Source organism: Hylobates moloch, unplaced genomic scaffold (genome assembly GCF_009828535.3).
Source record: "Hylobates moloch isolate HMO894 unplaced genomic scaffold, HMol_V3 SCAFFOLD_67, whole genome shotgun sequence".
NCBI classification, from domain to species: domain Eukaryota; kingdom Metazoa; phylum Chordata; class Mammalia; order Primates; family Hylobatidae; genus Hylobates; species Hylobates moloch.
In genome coordinates, this window is record NW_026652342.1 from 305,083 (window position 1) to 322,095 (window position 17,013).

Here is a 17,013-nt window from a genome sequence, read left to right on the forward strand (position 1 = left end):
TGCTAAGGCATTTTTGTACTTTATTGTAATAACAGAGTTTGAAAAAGTTAATCAAAAAGATGGTTTTGGAAGTTTTAATTGAAAACTTTAAAATAGACTATACACTGTCTCAAAATAATTCTTTATTATGTTTACAGCACCAAAAACTTAAAAATTAAATTTGATAACACAAGAATATTGAAAAAGGAATAAACCAAACTTGTACTATCCACATTTGTTGTTTATGAATTTTAACTCCTCCAAAAATACAATTATTTGGTTTTATACCATCATTTTCCTTTCATTAGAGTCTATTTAGTTTCCCATATGCTTTAATTATTTATCTTTGAAAAATGAAACATGAACATGTACAACTCATACCATTAAAGCTTCAGATAACTTTCCATTTCTGGAGGTTATTAAAATTATTTTCTACAGTAAAAAACGAAATAGGAAGCAAAAGTATTTAATACATATGTAGAACAAAAATTGAAAAGAATAGTAAGGCAACAACATTAAACTAGTTTCATTTTTAGAACAATAGCAATAGGCAAATTAGCTTTAAGGAGTTAGCATTTAAAGTGAAAAATGCTAACTACAATCCTCCTTCTTAAATAATGATAGGTTCTGAAATATCAACTTGAGCTCTAAACCAAAGATGAGTTGACAGTTTCAATTGCTTGGAGAGAGTATAAATATCAAGCACATCATCCTCTCATAGAAAAATTCCCAGCCTTTTTGTCTTTGATACAATTACTGTGTCAGAATAAAGCCACTCAACTTTTCCATTAACATCTCAAACACATTATGTATCATCCCGATTCACAAGACTATCCCTACATGGTCACAAAATTCTATAATCTGAGAGAATCAAAGAACTTGACACTTAGAAGTCATTAGGAGAAAAGGAAAGGTATTCTATCGAAGGAATATATCTGGTCATGTAACAAGGTGAAGAAAGAGAGCTGGGAAATAGAAAAGAAAGAGACAAAACTAGTAGAGGCTAGCATCTCTAGAGAGACAGGAGAGGATGGGACCAAACTCCCCGGATAATTTATTCTCCACTTTTCCTTCACAACTCAGTTAAAGACTTTTCCTTCTCTAAGATGCCTCCCATTACTAGTACATCTTACTGATTATTACCTTATTATTACTGATTATTACCTTATTATTATGTTTTTTAAAGTATTTTGCTTTATACAGCATGTATCATGTTTTTATATGTATATAAATTCATATTTATATATCCCAGTTTTCTCTGATAGCCTCTCTACTATATATTCAACATGCACAGAAGAAATAAACCCTTATTCAATGAATGAAAGAAAGAATAACTACATGGATGAATAACGCTACATTCTAAAACTGAGATTTTCCATCTTTGTGTATTTTTAAAGAAAAAATTTTGTTAATAGTCAAGGCAAATTTCTACATCACAAAGCTGTCTTGTAGCAAAATGGAACCGTCTCTGGGCCAACCAGATCTAATGCTATTCTTAGATTCAAAAGCAGTAGCAGTCACAATATTCTCCTTTGGGAAAACAGCCAACTTGTGCTGTTTACTTTGAAGTTAGACCTCACAATAATTTACTCTTTTACTTTCAGACTACATTATTATTACTATGCTGGGTACTGTACTGTTAAGATCATCCAGACATTTAGCCAAAATGAAGGTATTAACTATATGGAGGATGGATAAATAATCTACAGAAGAATTTTATTTAACATTCTAAAATATCTTCTTTTAACTCCAAGTAAAATTCAGTATTTTGGCAAAGACCTTTGAAGTACCTAAAGAGGGTTACTTGGCTCAGAAAATGATTATATTGTATATAGAAAACTGCAGAAATTTCAGGGCTCTTTGACTATCTACCAGCACCACTAAAAGATACTATATTGTTATATACATAAACTCCTAATATCACACTGAAACGATCTTTCTGAACTTTAATTGCTGTTATGGTCAACAAGTTAATACCTAGTTATTTTAAGTACTTCAAATGCCTAACCTGGACTGGAAAATCATTAAGAACATCATTACATCTTGAGCTGTCTTCTAAACCTTTTATTTCCTTTAGTATGATATTACAATGTGTAAACATTGTAGGTACTAAACAAATATTTGTTGTCTTACTGCTATTTAAAGCCAAGGTCCCAAACCCCAGGGCACCATACAGGTCCATGGCCTGTTAGGAACCAGGCCACAGCAGAAGATGAGCCCTAGGCGAGCCAGCATTGCCACCTGAGCTCCGCCTTCTGTCAGATTAGATTCTCACAGGAGCGTGAACCCTATTGTGAACTGTGCCAGCAAGAGATTTAGCTTGCACACTCCTTATGAGAATCTAATGCCTGATGATCTGAGGTGGAACAGTTTCATCCCAAAACCATTCCCCACCCACCCCCTAGCCATGGAAAAATTTTCTTCCATAAAACTGGTCCCTGGTGCCAAAAAGTTTGAGGACCACTGATTAAAAGAAATTATCCCTTCCTTAGACTTATAAAATATAAATCAATAAACCAATGAAGAAATGAAGAAAGGATAAAGAAATTTAAAAAGAACAAAGGCAAAGTAGAACAAGAGAGAAAAATTATGGTAAATTTCATAAAGTTCATGGAGAAATCTTCATAAAGAAAGTAGTTAATGATTTTAAAGAGAAAAAATGAACTAATGAAGAATAGAGAGCATCCTATCCATTAACAAAAGCAAGAATGGGCTAGGTGTGGTGGCTCACGCCTGTAATACCAGCACTTTGGGAGGCCAAGGCGGGCAGATCACGAGGTCAGGAGTTCGAGACCAGCCTGACCAACACAGTGAAACCCAGTCTCTACTAAAAAACATAAATAAATACAAAAATTAGCCGGGCATGGTGGCGTGTGCCTGTAATCCCAACTACTCAGGAGGCTGAGGCAGGAGAATCACTTGAACCCAAGAGGCAGAGGTCGCAGTGAGCCGAGATTGCACCACTGCACTCCAGCCTGGGTGACAAAGTGAGACTCCATCTCAAAAAAAGAAAACAAGACTGCCCGAGTTTTGTTCAATATTTATTTGACTTAATATCTAATGAATATTATTGTTCTCTCCTGATTTCATCTAATGCATATTGACAAGGTAAACAAATAAGTCCCTCTGTAGATAAAAACATGGATGTCTTGTGATGCCATCATTTATAAATCACATTAAAATGTTCTATTCAGGAACTGAGCCAATATATTTTATTAACAAGCAAAGTGAGAGAGAAGGAATGGTTATGCAATCTTCCCAGGCAGAATTCGATACTAAATGTGTTTGATCTTGGGTATTCTTTTTGGCCTTTCTGTAAGTCATTCTTATCTGGAGGTTTAGGGAAGCAAGTGAAATAAAATTACTGATTCTCTGGGAGTTAGCTAGGTATATTGAGCTCAAGAAAGCTTAATCTTAAATCACTTTTTTGAGCTCAAGAAAGCTTAATCTTAAATCACTTTCTTGGGTCAGTCACCGTATTGACCTTCCTCCAATTAAACTCTTATCATTCTGTACCAAATTGCCAAATGTCTTGAATATCTCTCCAACTAGACTATATGGTTCTATGGGAATGTGCTGAACATTGGCTGACACATGATGGGAACTCGATATTTATTGAGTTCACACCTCACAATAATTTATGTTTTAAGTTATCTAAATGAATCAATGTTTTTTCAGCTAAAAACTGCAAGGTCAAACCTAGTAATAGGAGAGTCCAATCAATTTAGTAAATGAATGGAGAAGACAAATAAAATCTAATATTTTAATGTATGCCTAAGTACACTAAAACACTAAAATACTAAGTATATCATAAGACAAACTCTTTCCTAAATAATGCCTGTATAGTAATCCATTTTCAATTATAACAACTGGAACATTTCATTTCCCAAACTGCTCAACAAAATCTACAGAGGAATTTCTAAATGTCCTAAGACCTAAATCTCATTTTTTAAAAAATCTGTTTTCGTTTAAGAGGGAGAGAGCATCTGAAACCACTAAGTTCTATTTTTTTACATTCCTATCACTTAAAAACAGCTGAACTGATGTTTCTTTTTTTAAAACAATTTACTGGCTAGTAATAAAATCCTGAAGATAGAGATTTGTGATGGAAAACTGATACAAACGAATCCATAGCAAAGCTCTTATAAAAATATAGTGTTTAGGTCCCAGTTACTTAATTTGGCTCACAGTTTAATAAAGGGTAGTTTTAAATCAAATGCATTACAATTTTACTCACTTTAAAGCTTCCTCAAATTTATGAATTTTCTTTTGAGTATCTTCTTTTCCTTTATCAAGTTCACTCTGCAAGTCATGAGCCTGCCATGACAAGAACATGGAAAATTTATTGGAAGACAAGTAAAGTTTACTTCAAAGAGACATACAAACAATGAAACAGTGATCAAAAATCCATTTTTAATATAAAATCAGATTTAGATATTTCAAGATAGAAACTTGGTCTACCATAGAATGATTTCAATACTATACTCAAATACCTATTTTCTGTTCAAAGTGAATTTCTTGAGTCTACCTGCAGGTGAATTCTTTTAAAATAAATTCATAAGTTAAAAGAAAATAAAAAAAGGAATACTTTAGATTTTTTAAATTCTATTTTAATCAAAGAAAAGAAATCTTACAAGATTCAAGAGAATACAGTGAACAATGTGTCTATATTCCCTGAACACATAATGGTTATGATGAAATGGTCTTCTCTTCCACTGCTGGGAATAATTTGTATAACCATTTGCTGAGTCTGGAAGGAAACTGCCACCCCTCCCCTCTCCCCCCACCATGCCTACCTCTTTCCTAAATGTGGATCATTTGAGTAAATGAGATGGCAGCATCAATAAGAAGGGCTAAATGAAAATTTGTCTTCGGCCAGGCACGATGGCTCACGCCTGGGAGGCTGAGGCAGGCGGATCACAAGGTCAGGAGTTCGAGACCAGCCTGACCAACATGATGAAACCCTGTCTGTACTAAAAACACAAAAATTAGCCGGGCATGGTGGTGCACGCCTGTGATCCCAGCTACTCAGGAGGCTGAGGCAGGAGAATTGCTTGAACCCGGGAGGTGGAGGTTGCAGTGAGCCAAGATCGCACCCCTGCACTCCAGCCTGGGCAACAGAGTGAGACTCCATCTCAAAAAAAAAAAAAAAAAAAGTCTTCACAAAAAGCTCTTCATATGCATATGCAGATAAACATAGCCAATGTGGACATTTTACGGATCTTAAAATGTAAAAGGGAAACTTTGGTACAGCTGGACGAAAAGGAAGGAATGAAACAGCAGCCATGGCTCCACATACACGGCAACTGAGGATGCAGAGCCCAGCTGGGAGGTGTGAAAGCTCAAGTTACTTGGTGGGGTGGGAATACCCGCTACAGACCTGCTGGTAAGCAAGGTAAGGCTGAAAGTGAAACGAGTGGCCAACAGGTTTGAGAGAAACGACAAGAACAACAACAAAACAAATATACTATGACAAACCATATCAAACACTGAATCAGGGCTAGCCAAAAATACCTGTATTTAGCTATTTACATCAGCTTAAATGGAGACCTATTTAACTCAAACCCTATCTTTTACTTCTTCTTTTTAAAATTCTTTTGGATTTCTGCTCTCAGTGTTTTCAGACAGGAAATTTTCCAAGATAATATCGAAAAGCTTCTATGGGCTGCTATGATGATAATCTCAAAAGTAAGAATACACTGAGAGGCAGAGAAGAAAAAGCAAGAGAATTAGGAACCTGTAGCCACCCTCCCCCATATTTTAAATGGTAAATTTAAAGTATCTCATAAAGACTATTTGTCTTATGAGAAAGAGAAAGAGCAACTTGCCTTGCAAAATTTTGCCACTACATTTATTTTATTTTACATGTAGGAAAAAGAAGTCTGCTGTTCAAGTTTTTACCATGTTCAAGTGTTTAATTATTATTTTGGATCTCTAATATGTATTACAGTGTTTGGCACATAGTAAGCATACTACACTGGAGTACAAACATTACTAAAGCAACAAAAGCACCATTTCAACGCAAATCTAGTCTTTTTACACTTGATCTTAGCCAAAAGGCCGAGAAGCGATGCAAATCTAGTCTTTTTAATGTACAGAGTCAAAGACTAAAACCTCAAAATGAAATTCGGATATGACCTAATACAAAGATCCTGGAAACATGTTTTTATATCAGTAAAAAATAAAATCTTAAGTGAAAAATCACCCGCCAACTTAGGAAAAACACGCAGAGAAAAGTCAATGTATTCAAGTGAAAGTGTGGGGGAAGGACAATTTGGAAGAAAGTTAAAGGGAGAAACTAATATGTGAGATGTTATCTTACACTGGTGTTTACTTATACACATTCACCTCTCCTTTTGCTTTAATCGTTCTTTGTTAGTCAAGTTCTCTCGCAAGTTGAATTTGGCCCAAATCATACATTTTCTTCTTAGATTTATTGCTAGCACTAAAATACTATTTATGCCGTTTTTTCCTGTTCCCTAATTTTTTATGTTACTTTTTATACATAGCATTTTTGTTACTGTCCTCAACTCCTCCACGTTCTGACAGATTGACACAGAGACAGAAAATGACTTTTCCAGCTTTATTGCCATATAATTGGCAAATAAAATTATACATCTTTGAGGTATACAACATGGTGTTTTTAAAATTTATTTTAATTGAAAAATGACAAATTGTATATACATATGATATGTGTGAAGTTTTGATATATGTATACATTGTAGAAATATTAAATCAAGCTAAGTCACATATTCATCATATCATACATATACTTATTTTTGTGATGAGAACATCTAAAGTTCGTTCTCTTAGCAATTTTCAAGTATACTACAGATTATTATTAATAATAATCACCATATTATATCTCCAGATACTTACTCCTCCTAAAACTTTTTTTTTTTTTTTTGAGACAGGGTCTCACTGCCACCCAGGCTGGAGTACAGTGGCACAATGATAGCTCACTGTAACCTCAAATTCCTGAACTCAAGTGATCCTCCCACATCAGCCCCCCAGGTAGCTAGGACTACAGGCATGCACCACCATACCTGGATATTTTTTTAGAATCGGGGTCTCACTATGTTGCCCAGTCTGGTATAAAATGCCTGCCCTCAAGTGAACCTCCCTTGGCATCCAAAAGTGCTGGGATTATAGTCATGAGCCATTGTGACCAGCCTAAACTAAAACTTTGTACCCTTTAACCAGCATCTACCCATTCCCTGACATCCCTCCCCACCCAGCCCCTGGTAACCACCATTCTATTATCTGATTCTAGGAGTTTGATTGCTTTTTCAGATTCCACGTATAAGTGAGATAATGCAGTACTTGTCCTCCAGGACCTTCCATGTTATTGCAAATGACAGAATTTTCTTTTTTAAGGCTGCATAGTATTCCACTGTGTATATATACCACAGTTTCTTCCATCCATAGATACAACACTTAGGTCAATCCCATTCATCCAGAGATAAATATCTAGCTTGATTCCATATTTTGGCTCTTGTGAATAGTGCTGCAATGAACACAGGAGTGTAGATATCTCTTAAACATACTGATTTCATTTCCTTTGGATATAAACCCAGAAGTGGAAATTGCTGAATGATATGGTAGTGCTATTTTCAATTTTTTGAGATACTTCCACACTGTTTACCATAATGACATTCCCACCAAAGAGTATAGAAGCTCTCTTCCTTCCACATCCTGGCCAACACTTGTTATCCCTTTGGGGTGTGTGTGTGTGTGTATGTGTGTGTCAGCAAAAGCCATTCTAACAAGTGTGAGGTGATATTTCATTTTAGTTTTGATTTGCTTTTCCCTGATGATTAGTGATGTCTAGAATTTTTCATACACCTGTTATTTGTATATCTTCTTTGGAAAAGTGTCTACTCAAGTCCTTGGCCCATTTTTTAAACATCAGATTATTTGTGTTTTTGCTATAAAGTTGTTTTAATTCTTTATATATTTAGGATATTAGTCCTTTATCAGATAAATGGTTTGCAAATATTTTCTCCCATTCTGTAGTTTGCCTCTTCACTCTGTTGATTGTAAATCTTTGCCACTTTGTATATCCAGAATGGTATTTTCCAGGTAAACTTTCAGGATTTTTATAGTTTTCAGTTTTACATTTAAGTCTTTAATCCATATTGACTTTGTTTGCTTATGGTGTAGGGAAGGGGTCCAGTTTCAATCTTCTGTATATGGCTAGCCAGTTATCCCAGCACCATTCATTGAATAAGGGAGTCATTTCCCCACTGCTTGTTTGTGTTGACTTTGCTGAAGATCACGTGGTTGAAGGTACGCAGTCTTATTTCTGGGTTTTCTATTCTGTTCCATTAATCTATGTGTCTGTTTTGTAACAGTACCATGCTGTTTTGGTTACAGTGGCTTATAATATAGTTTGAAGTCAGGCAATGTGATGCCGCCAGCTTGTTCTTTTTGCTTATGATTGTCTTGGCTATTCAATCTCTTTTTTGGTTCTATATGAATTGTAAAACAGTTTTTTCTAATTCTGTGAAGAATGTCATTGGTGGTTTGATAGGAATAGTATTGAATTTGTAAATTGTTTGGGGCAGTATGGCCATTTTAACAATATTGATTCTTCCTATCCATGAGCAAGAAATGTTTTTTGATTTATTTGTGTCATCTCTGATTTCATTGAGCAATGTTTTTTATCCCATTGTAGAAATCTTGCACCTCTCTGGGTAGGTGTATTCCTAGGTATATTATTCTTTTTATGGCCAATGTGAATGGAACTGCATTCTTGATTTGGTTCTCAGCTTGGATGTTGCTGGTGTGTAAGAATGCCAGTGATTTTTGTACATTGATTTTCTATCCTGAAAAAATGTAGTTTTTTAATCAGATGAAGTTGTTTATCAGATCAAGGAGTTTGGGGCAAAAACTATAGGGTTTTCTAGGCATAGAATCATATCATCTGCAAACAGGGATATTTGACTTCCTCTCTTCCTATTTGGATACCTTTTCTTTCTTTCTCCTGCCTGATTTCTCTGGCCAGGTTTTCCAGTACTATGTTAAATAGGAGTGGTGAAAGAGGGCATCTTTGCCTTGCTGAGGTTTTCAAAGGTATGTCTCCAGCTCTTGCCCACTCAGTATTATGTTGGCTGTGGGTTTCTCACAGATGGCTCTTATTATTTTGAAGTATGTTCCTTTAATGCCTACATCGTTGAGGGTTTTTAACATGAAGAGATGTTGGATTTTATCAAAAGCCTTTTCTGCAGCTATTGAGATGATCCTGTGGGTTTTGTCTTTAATTCTGTATATGTGATGAATCACATTTATTGATTTGCATATGTTGAGTCAACCTTGCATCCCAGGGATAAAGTGTACTTGATTGTGGTGAATTAGCTTTTTGATGTGCTGCTGAATTTGGTTTCCTAGTATTTTGTTGAAGATTTTTGTATCAATGTTTATCAAGGATATTGGCCTGAAGCTTACTTTTTTTGTCGTGTCTCTGCAAGGTTTTGGTATCAGTATGATGCTAACCTCACAGGATGAGTTAAGGAGGAGTCCCTCCTCCTCAATTTTTTGGAATAGTTTCAGTAGGAATAGTAGCAGCTCTTCTTTACACATCTGCTAGAATTAGGCTGTGGATCCCTCTGGTCCTGGGGTTTTTTTGGTTGGTAGGCTTTTTATTACTGATTTAATTATGGAACTCATTATTGGTCTGTTCAGGGATTCAGTTACTTCCTGGTACAGTATTGGGAAGTATTCTTGTATGGTTTTTTCCATCTCAATTTCCTTCAGTTCAGTTCTAATTTTGGTTATTTCTTATCTTCTGCTAGCTTTGGAGTTGGTTTGCTTGTTTCTCTGGTTGCTCTAGTTGTACTATTAGGTGGTTAACTTGAGATCTCTCTAACTTTCTGATATGAGTGCTGAGCACTATGAACTTCACTCTTAACACTGCCTTTGCTATATCCCGGAGATTCTGGTACATTTTATCTTTAATCTCATTAAAGAATTTCTCGATTTCTGCCTAAATTGCATTATTTACCCAAAAGTCATTCAGGATCAGGTTGTTTAATTTCCATGTAATTATATGGTTTTGAGCGATTTTCTTAGTATTAATTTCTATTTTTAATGCACTGTGGTCCAAGAGTGTAGCTGGTATAATTTTGCTTTTTTTATTTGCTGAGGATTGTTTTGTGTCCAATTGTGTGCTTGGTTTTAAAGTATGTGCCATGTGCAGATGAGAAGAATATATATTCTGTTGTTTTGGGTGGAGTGTTATGTAGATGTCTATACATGCATTTGGTCAAGTGTCAAATTTGAGTTCTGAATATCTTTGTTAGTTTTCTCCCTTGATGATCTGACATTTGACTAATACTGTCAGTGGGGTATTGAAGTCTCCCATCATCATTCTGTGGTTGTCTAAGTCTTTTCATAGGTCTCTAAGAACTTTCTTTATGAGTATGGGTGCTCCTGTGTTGCGTGCATATATATTTAGGATAATTAGGTTTTTTTGTTGAATTGAGCAGTTTACCATTATGTAATGTCCTTCTTGTCTTTTTTGATATTTGTTGATTTAAAGGTTGTTTTGTCTGAAATTAGAATAGCAACCCCTGCTTTTTTCTGTTTTCCATTTGCTTGGTATATTTCTCTCCACCTCTTTACTGTGAGCCTATGGGTATCACTGCCTATGAGATGTGTCTCTCAAAGACAGCATACCATTGGGTCTTGCCTCTTTATCCAACTTGCCACTCTGTGCCTTTTAATTAGGGCATTTTGCCCATTTACATTCAAGGTTAGTATTGATATGTGCTTATTTGATCCTGTCATCATGTTGTTAGCTGGTTATTATGCAGACTTGTTTGTGTGATTGCTTTATTGTGTCAGTGGCCTGTGTACTTAAGTGTGTTCTTGTAGTGGCTGTTAACGGTCTATCCTTCCCATGTTTAGAACTCTCTTCAGAACCTCTTATAAGGTAGGTCTGGTGGTAATGAAATCCCTTAGCATTTGCTTGTCTGAAAAGGATCTTATTTCTCCTTTGCTTATAAAGCTTAGTTTGGTGGGACATAAAACTCTTGGCTGAAAATTCTTTTCCTTAAGAATGCTGAATATAAGCCCCCAATGTCTGATTTGTACGGTTTCTTCTGAAAGGTCTGCTGTTATCCTGATGGGCTTCACTTTGTAGGTGACGTGCCCCTTCTCTCTAGCTGTCTTTAACATTTTTTCTTTTATTTCAACTTTGGAGAATCTGATAACTATGTGTCTTGGGGATGGTCTTCTTGTGTAGTACTTTGCAAAGGTTCTCTGCATTTCCTGAATTTAAATGTTGGTCTCTCTAGCAAGGTTGGGGAAATTTTTATGAATTATAACCTGAAGTATATTTTCCAAGCTACTTGCTTTCTTTCCCTTTCAGGGACACCAATAAGTCATAGATTTGGTCTCTTCACATAATCCCATATTTCTCTGAAGTTGTTTTAATTTTACTTTTTTTTTCTTTATTTTTGTCTGACTGAGTTATTTCAGATAGCTGTTCTTCAAGTTCTGATATTCTTTCCTCAGCCTGGTTGATTCTACTGTTAACACTTGTGACTGTATTCTGAAATTCGTGAAGTGTGTTGTCCAGCTCTATCAGGTAAGTTTGGTTCTTTGTTAAAATGGCATTTTCATATTTTATATCCTATATTATTTTATTGTATTCCTTATAATCCTTGGATTGGGTTTCAACATTCCCCTGAATCTCAATCATCTTTGTTCCTATTCATAGTCTAAATTCTACTTCTGCCATTTCAGCCTGGTTAAGAACCACTTCTGGGGAACTAGTGTGGGTGTCTGTAGGTAAGAAGACACTCTGGCTTTTTGAGTTGCCAGAGTTCTTGCTCTGGTTCTTTCTCATCTGTGTGGGCTCATGTCCCTTCAACCTTTGAAGTTGCTGTCCTTTGGATGGTGGGGTTGTTTTGTTTTGTTTTATGCTTTTATCTCCATTGATGTCCTTGGGGGTTTGTGGCATAAGGTGGGGTCCATCGATTCGCTTCATTTCTAGTAGATTTTGAGGAGCCAAGGCTCAGCTCAATACTCCCACACTGTACACTCTAAGGGGCTGGTATCGGGTCACTGGCTTTGTTCTCTGGTCCCCCAAAGTTGGGAACCTGCTGTGTTAAATGGGCCAAAGTGTTCCTGGTCCAATGGCCACATCACTCCAATGAGTGGTGCCAGCCAAAGCGCTTCATCAGGCAGTGGCAATGTGATTCATGCTTGTTTGCATGTGCCAGCAGCAATGGTAGTACACCAGGGTTCACCCTTGTCAGCTGGGGTGGGACGCTGGCAGACCAGCAACTGCCAGCCTCTATAGGCACATTCACAGTGGCAGCAGTGGCACCATGGAGGGGAGGGGTCACTGGCATCTGTGTGTGCATTCACACTGGTGGCAGTGTTGGCATAGCAGTGGGTTTCTGGCTGGGGTGGGGTTGGAAAACTCCTTGTGCATGTTCACAGTGGTGGCAATGGTGGTGGGAGGCAGGGCCACTGGCCTCCCTGAGTGCTTTCACACCAGAAAGGGCAGCACTGCAACACAGCAGCAGGTGGGGGACGGGTACACTAATGCTGGCAGCAATGGCGCAGTGGGATGCACGCACATCACCGCACCAGCATGGAAGGGCAAGGTTGACCCATGCACACATGTGCCAATATGGCAACAGGGGGATGGCCATGGGTGAGTGCTTGCTGGTAAAGCAGCATGGGGGAGGCTGCAGTAGAGGGAGAATGTGAGTGGGCCGGTGCATGTCAGTGGGGGCCATTCTGCTGCAGCTCTCTGACAATCTGGCACAGTTTGCCAGCACAGGAGCTATGATGAGGGCCCTAGGGAGGCATCCTGGTTGAGCATCTGAGACTGCGCTGTAAGCAGGCAAAGCCAGGCTATGGCCCCAGGAGAGGCCAGCAGATGGGAGAGTTCAGGTAAGACTGGCCTCATCTGCTCTGTTCAGGTTCAACAATTCTTTTAAGGCTAGAGTCTCCCAGAGGAACATGGCCAGCCTGAGGGAATAGGCATCCCCGGCCATGCTCCCCTGCAGACATTCCTGCATCAAAACTCTCTGGGCTCTGTACAGGCTGGAGTCCTGCCCCAACCATCTCTCTAAGCAACTCTCTCTGCCAGCTGAAGTGTGGGGGTCATGGGGTCTTCTGATGCCAGGATTCCAGAAGTCCAAAGCAAGAGCAGCTTGCTCCTTGCCTGCTCAACTCACCCATTCCCCAGGAGACGTTACGAGCCAGGAAGAAGACCCAGTGCGTGGCAGCCCCATGCAGGGTTCCCAGCTTCCTCCCCTTTCAGCCCAGTGTCTCTGTCCTCCCTCTGTCCACTCTCAATAACTTCCCTCTGAAGATCGACTTGGAATGCGCCAGTCTTCCCAATGTCCTAGCCCCCTGGTGGCAGATATTCTTTCTAGATGCATCTAGTCAGCCATCATTTCCCACATTTATTGATTTACCTATCTTGCATCCCAACAATAAACCCACTTGGTCATGGTGCCTGATCGCTTAATGTGCTGTTGAATTTGGTTTGCTAGTATTTTGTCAAGGACACTGTCTTTGGAAACAGATTTTAATTACACTAATGACGCCACAAATAGTTCACAAATTTTTTTTAATCTACATCCCTCTAATATTTAGCAAGCTAAAAATTAATATCTCTGCCCTGTTAAAATAATAGCTTGGCATATGTTTACTTCTCCCTCTCCTAGTCATTTTGGTTTTCTTTTATATAATCTTGAGATGCTGAGGCAGATAGTGGTTTTAAATTGTTTTAACTTTACACACCTTCTTTTTCAAGATTCTCTTCTGACATTTCCATTGTTTATATTGCGTACACAATAAATATTTAAATTCATCTCTATTTTAATTTTGGCATTCACCAGTACTTTTTCATTCTTGAGTATTTTTTTTTGTTTGATTTGATCTTTTGCTTATCCTTAGGTTGATTAAAGTCCATCATCCAGTAATTTTATTTTTCAAAAAAAAATCCTAGTGATATATCTTCTGAGGCTTTGCACATTCAAAAATGTCATTCTGTTGCCTTTACACATGAAGGAAACTGTAGGTTTAAGATTCTTAGGTCACAACATTTTGGCCTAAAACACAGCATATGTTAAGTTTTTCTATTGTTTTATGACATTTAGGTTTGCAAATAAGAAGACTAAAGTCATCTAAACTTTGCTTTCCCCTCCCCCTGGGGTCTGGACATTTATAAAAATGATTCTCTTTGTACTGTCATTCAAACATTTTTTAATCTTGTATTGATTTTTAGCTGATAAAGAGTGAAATCTTTAAAATTACATACACAGACCTTCTGAAAAGTTTTCTCATATCTTTAGTTATTTTTGTGTTACTTTATTCTGAGCCTTCATTCAGAAATATCAGTTGTTATATACTGGTTTTCTATTTTCTGCCTTAATATCACCTTCCTCAAAATTTTTGATTCTTTGTCCCTTTCTTTTGCAGTCTGAAAGGTCATTATGCCTTGCCTTCGTATCGCTGATTTAATTCTTTACAAAATCTGACCTAACCCAACCAGCTCCTATGTGATCTTAAGTCTGCTACTGTACTTTTGGTTTCCTTACGATTTCCTTATGACAATTTTCACTTCATCCCTTTCTTTCCTTATGGTATCTGTTCCTCCTTCATAGATATCGTATCTTCTTGTTTGCTACTGGTGAATTTTTAAACATTTTCTTCTGGAGTAACACATTTTCAGGAGAAACTCCTTCCTCTGAATGTTCTGCATAATGCTGTCATTCCTTTCCTCTACAATACTTTCCCAGAGACTCCATTTTGGTTCTGTTCTTCTACTCATTCTTGAACACCGTACACCACTCAGATTTGGTGCTTGATATTCAGAACAGCATTCAGTTTGCTGCTTGACAAAAACTATAGGGGCTGTAACTGTGCTTCTATTACATGTCTCTAAGTGTGATCTCTCTCTCAGAGATATAGCTAAAACCAATTCCCAGGAGGGTTTGAACTAGGTTACACTGCTCTACTGAGGAGGCACGTTTCTCCTCAAGCCACAGCCTGCTTCACTGGTACTCTAAAATGATATGTTACACGGCCTGCTTCACTGGTACTCTAAAATGATATGTTACATGGGAAACCAACAAGGAACTGCTATCAGAGTTGCTGACAAGTCAATAGGTATTTTGCAAATTAGCACTGTGCCTCCAATGTACCATGTACCAGTAGTTTCCCCTCTATTTACTGCTGATTTTTTTTTCTGGGACTCAGAACTGCCACATAAAAGCACAGTTGAGATTTACCCCTTTAAATGGGAAGCTTCAAAAAATTAACAATTTTTGAGAAAAATCTATCTCTAAAATTACACGATGATTATGAGTCCAAGCTCATAATCAGATGGCATGGATTTATGTCCTTATTCCTTCACAAACTACATAACATTCTGTGCCTCAGCTGGCTCCTTTGAAAAATTGGTATAACAATGAGTATATCAAAGAATTGTGATAAGTTAATAAATTACTTGATGTAAAGACCTTAGAACAATATTAGGAACATAATAAATGATCAGTATATGTGAAAAATTATTATACCTTCTCAGATTGAATAACTCAAGGTTATTATGAACACCCAAAATCACAATGTGCCACAACATGGTAATTCCCTTAGTCTGTCTACCTTTTCAGAAAGTAGTACCTGAATTGCTAAGCATTTTGTCTTTTTGTAACTGCTTTTTATCATTAATTATTGAATCTTCACCTCTGACAAGTTTTTAGCTGCCATTTCTTGACACTGGTCAGTGTGCTAGCACAAGCACCTTGATCTAATTTATTGCTTCTAAAATTATTAGAATGAAATTATCTGGGTGGGAAAACAAGGGACTCCCCTCTGAGGTAAACATCAATGTGTCAATGACCATACTTTTGAGCTGGGGGTTTCTTAAGGTAGAAGCTGTTTCTCATTTTTGTATCCCTAGGACCCAGGATAATATCTAGCCCATACTCCAATAGTCAATAAGTATTGTTTTAAATTTGTTTTTTCATAATTGAATATATCTGTATTGTTTAAGAGCCTTTTTGGATTGCATTTTTAGTTTTTACCTATGTTCCAGATAGTTGTGGGTGACATAAGTAAACACCAGAAAAGTGAGAGATCATTGCATACAGATCTTGGCAAAAGAGAACAGATCAATACTTTTGGTGCGTTAAAAAAAAATCCTTGTTTGGGCTGGGCGCGGTTGCTCATGCCTGCAATCCCAGCACTTTGGGAGGCTGAGGCAGGCAGATCATGAGATCAGGAGATTGATACCATCCTGGCTAACATGGTGAAACCCCCGTCTCTACGAAAAATAGAAAAATTAGCCAGGCATGGTGGCACATGCCTGTGATCCCAGCTACTTGAGAGGCTGAGGCAGGAGAATCACTTGAACCCGAGAGGCAGAGATTGCAGTGAGCTGAGATTGTGCCACTGCACTTCAGCCTGGGCAACAGAGCAAGACTCCATCTCAAAAAAAAAAAAAAAATCCTTGTTTGTACATAAAAGACAATTAAAGAACAAACAACCTAGAAAGAGATAATGCTATTTCCAACCCTTCCTTTTTAAGGTACAAATGGTAGTAAGCAATAAATGATTTGCTTGTAATCCTTTCCCCACTTTAAATTGTTAATACCAGAAAAGTATTTAAAAGTGATAGGTAATGACAACACAAACCAGATAGTCAAGGATACATAATACACTCTCAAACATGAGAATTTTCTATAAATAATTGATTTAAGTAGCCATAAGCACATTTATTGAATAGTCACTGAATATATTTTTTTTGCTCCCTTGCATCCCAAGAATTTAGGTAATCACAAAAGGAATATTGTGTAAATAAGAAAGAGATTGTGCTATATATCAGAAACTAGATATACTGTGGCAGACAGCATAGTATAGTAAAGTGCACAGAGGAGGTACTGACCCAAACACTGGCTAGCTGAATAACTCCACAATGCCTCTTAACTGCTATGACCTCTGCTTCCCAATATGAAAAATACGGGGGATAGGTTACATAACTTCTCTAAATCTTTTCACTGTACA

General features: G+C 37.3%; 1 protein-coding gene and 1 pseudogene across 3 annotated transcripts in view; both read right to left on the minus strand.

The window, feature by feature from the left end:
- The window catches only part of LOC116463810 (centrosomal protein of 112 kDa), a 390,683-nt gene that overhangs the window by 287,504 nt on the left and 86,166 nt on the right, over positions 1 to 17,013 (minus strand). For all 3 annotated transcript variants that reach the window (XM_058434855.1, XM_032147075.3, XM_058434856.1), the window contains exon 11: positions 4,217 to 4,296. In XM_058434855.1, the coding sequence (XP_058290838.1) occupies positions 4,217 to 4,296 (80 nt within the window). The remainder of the gene's footprint in view (positions 1 to 4,216; positions 4,297 to 17,013) is intronic.
- On the minus strand, positions 5,909 to 6,051 carry LOC116463811 (U2 spliceosomal RNA; annotated as a pseudogene).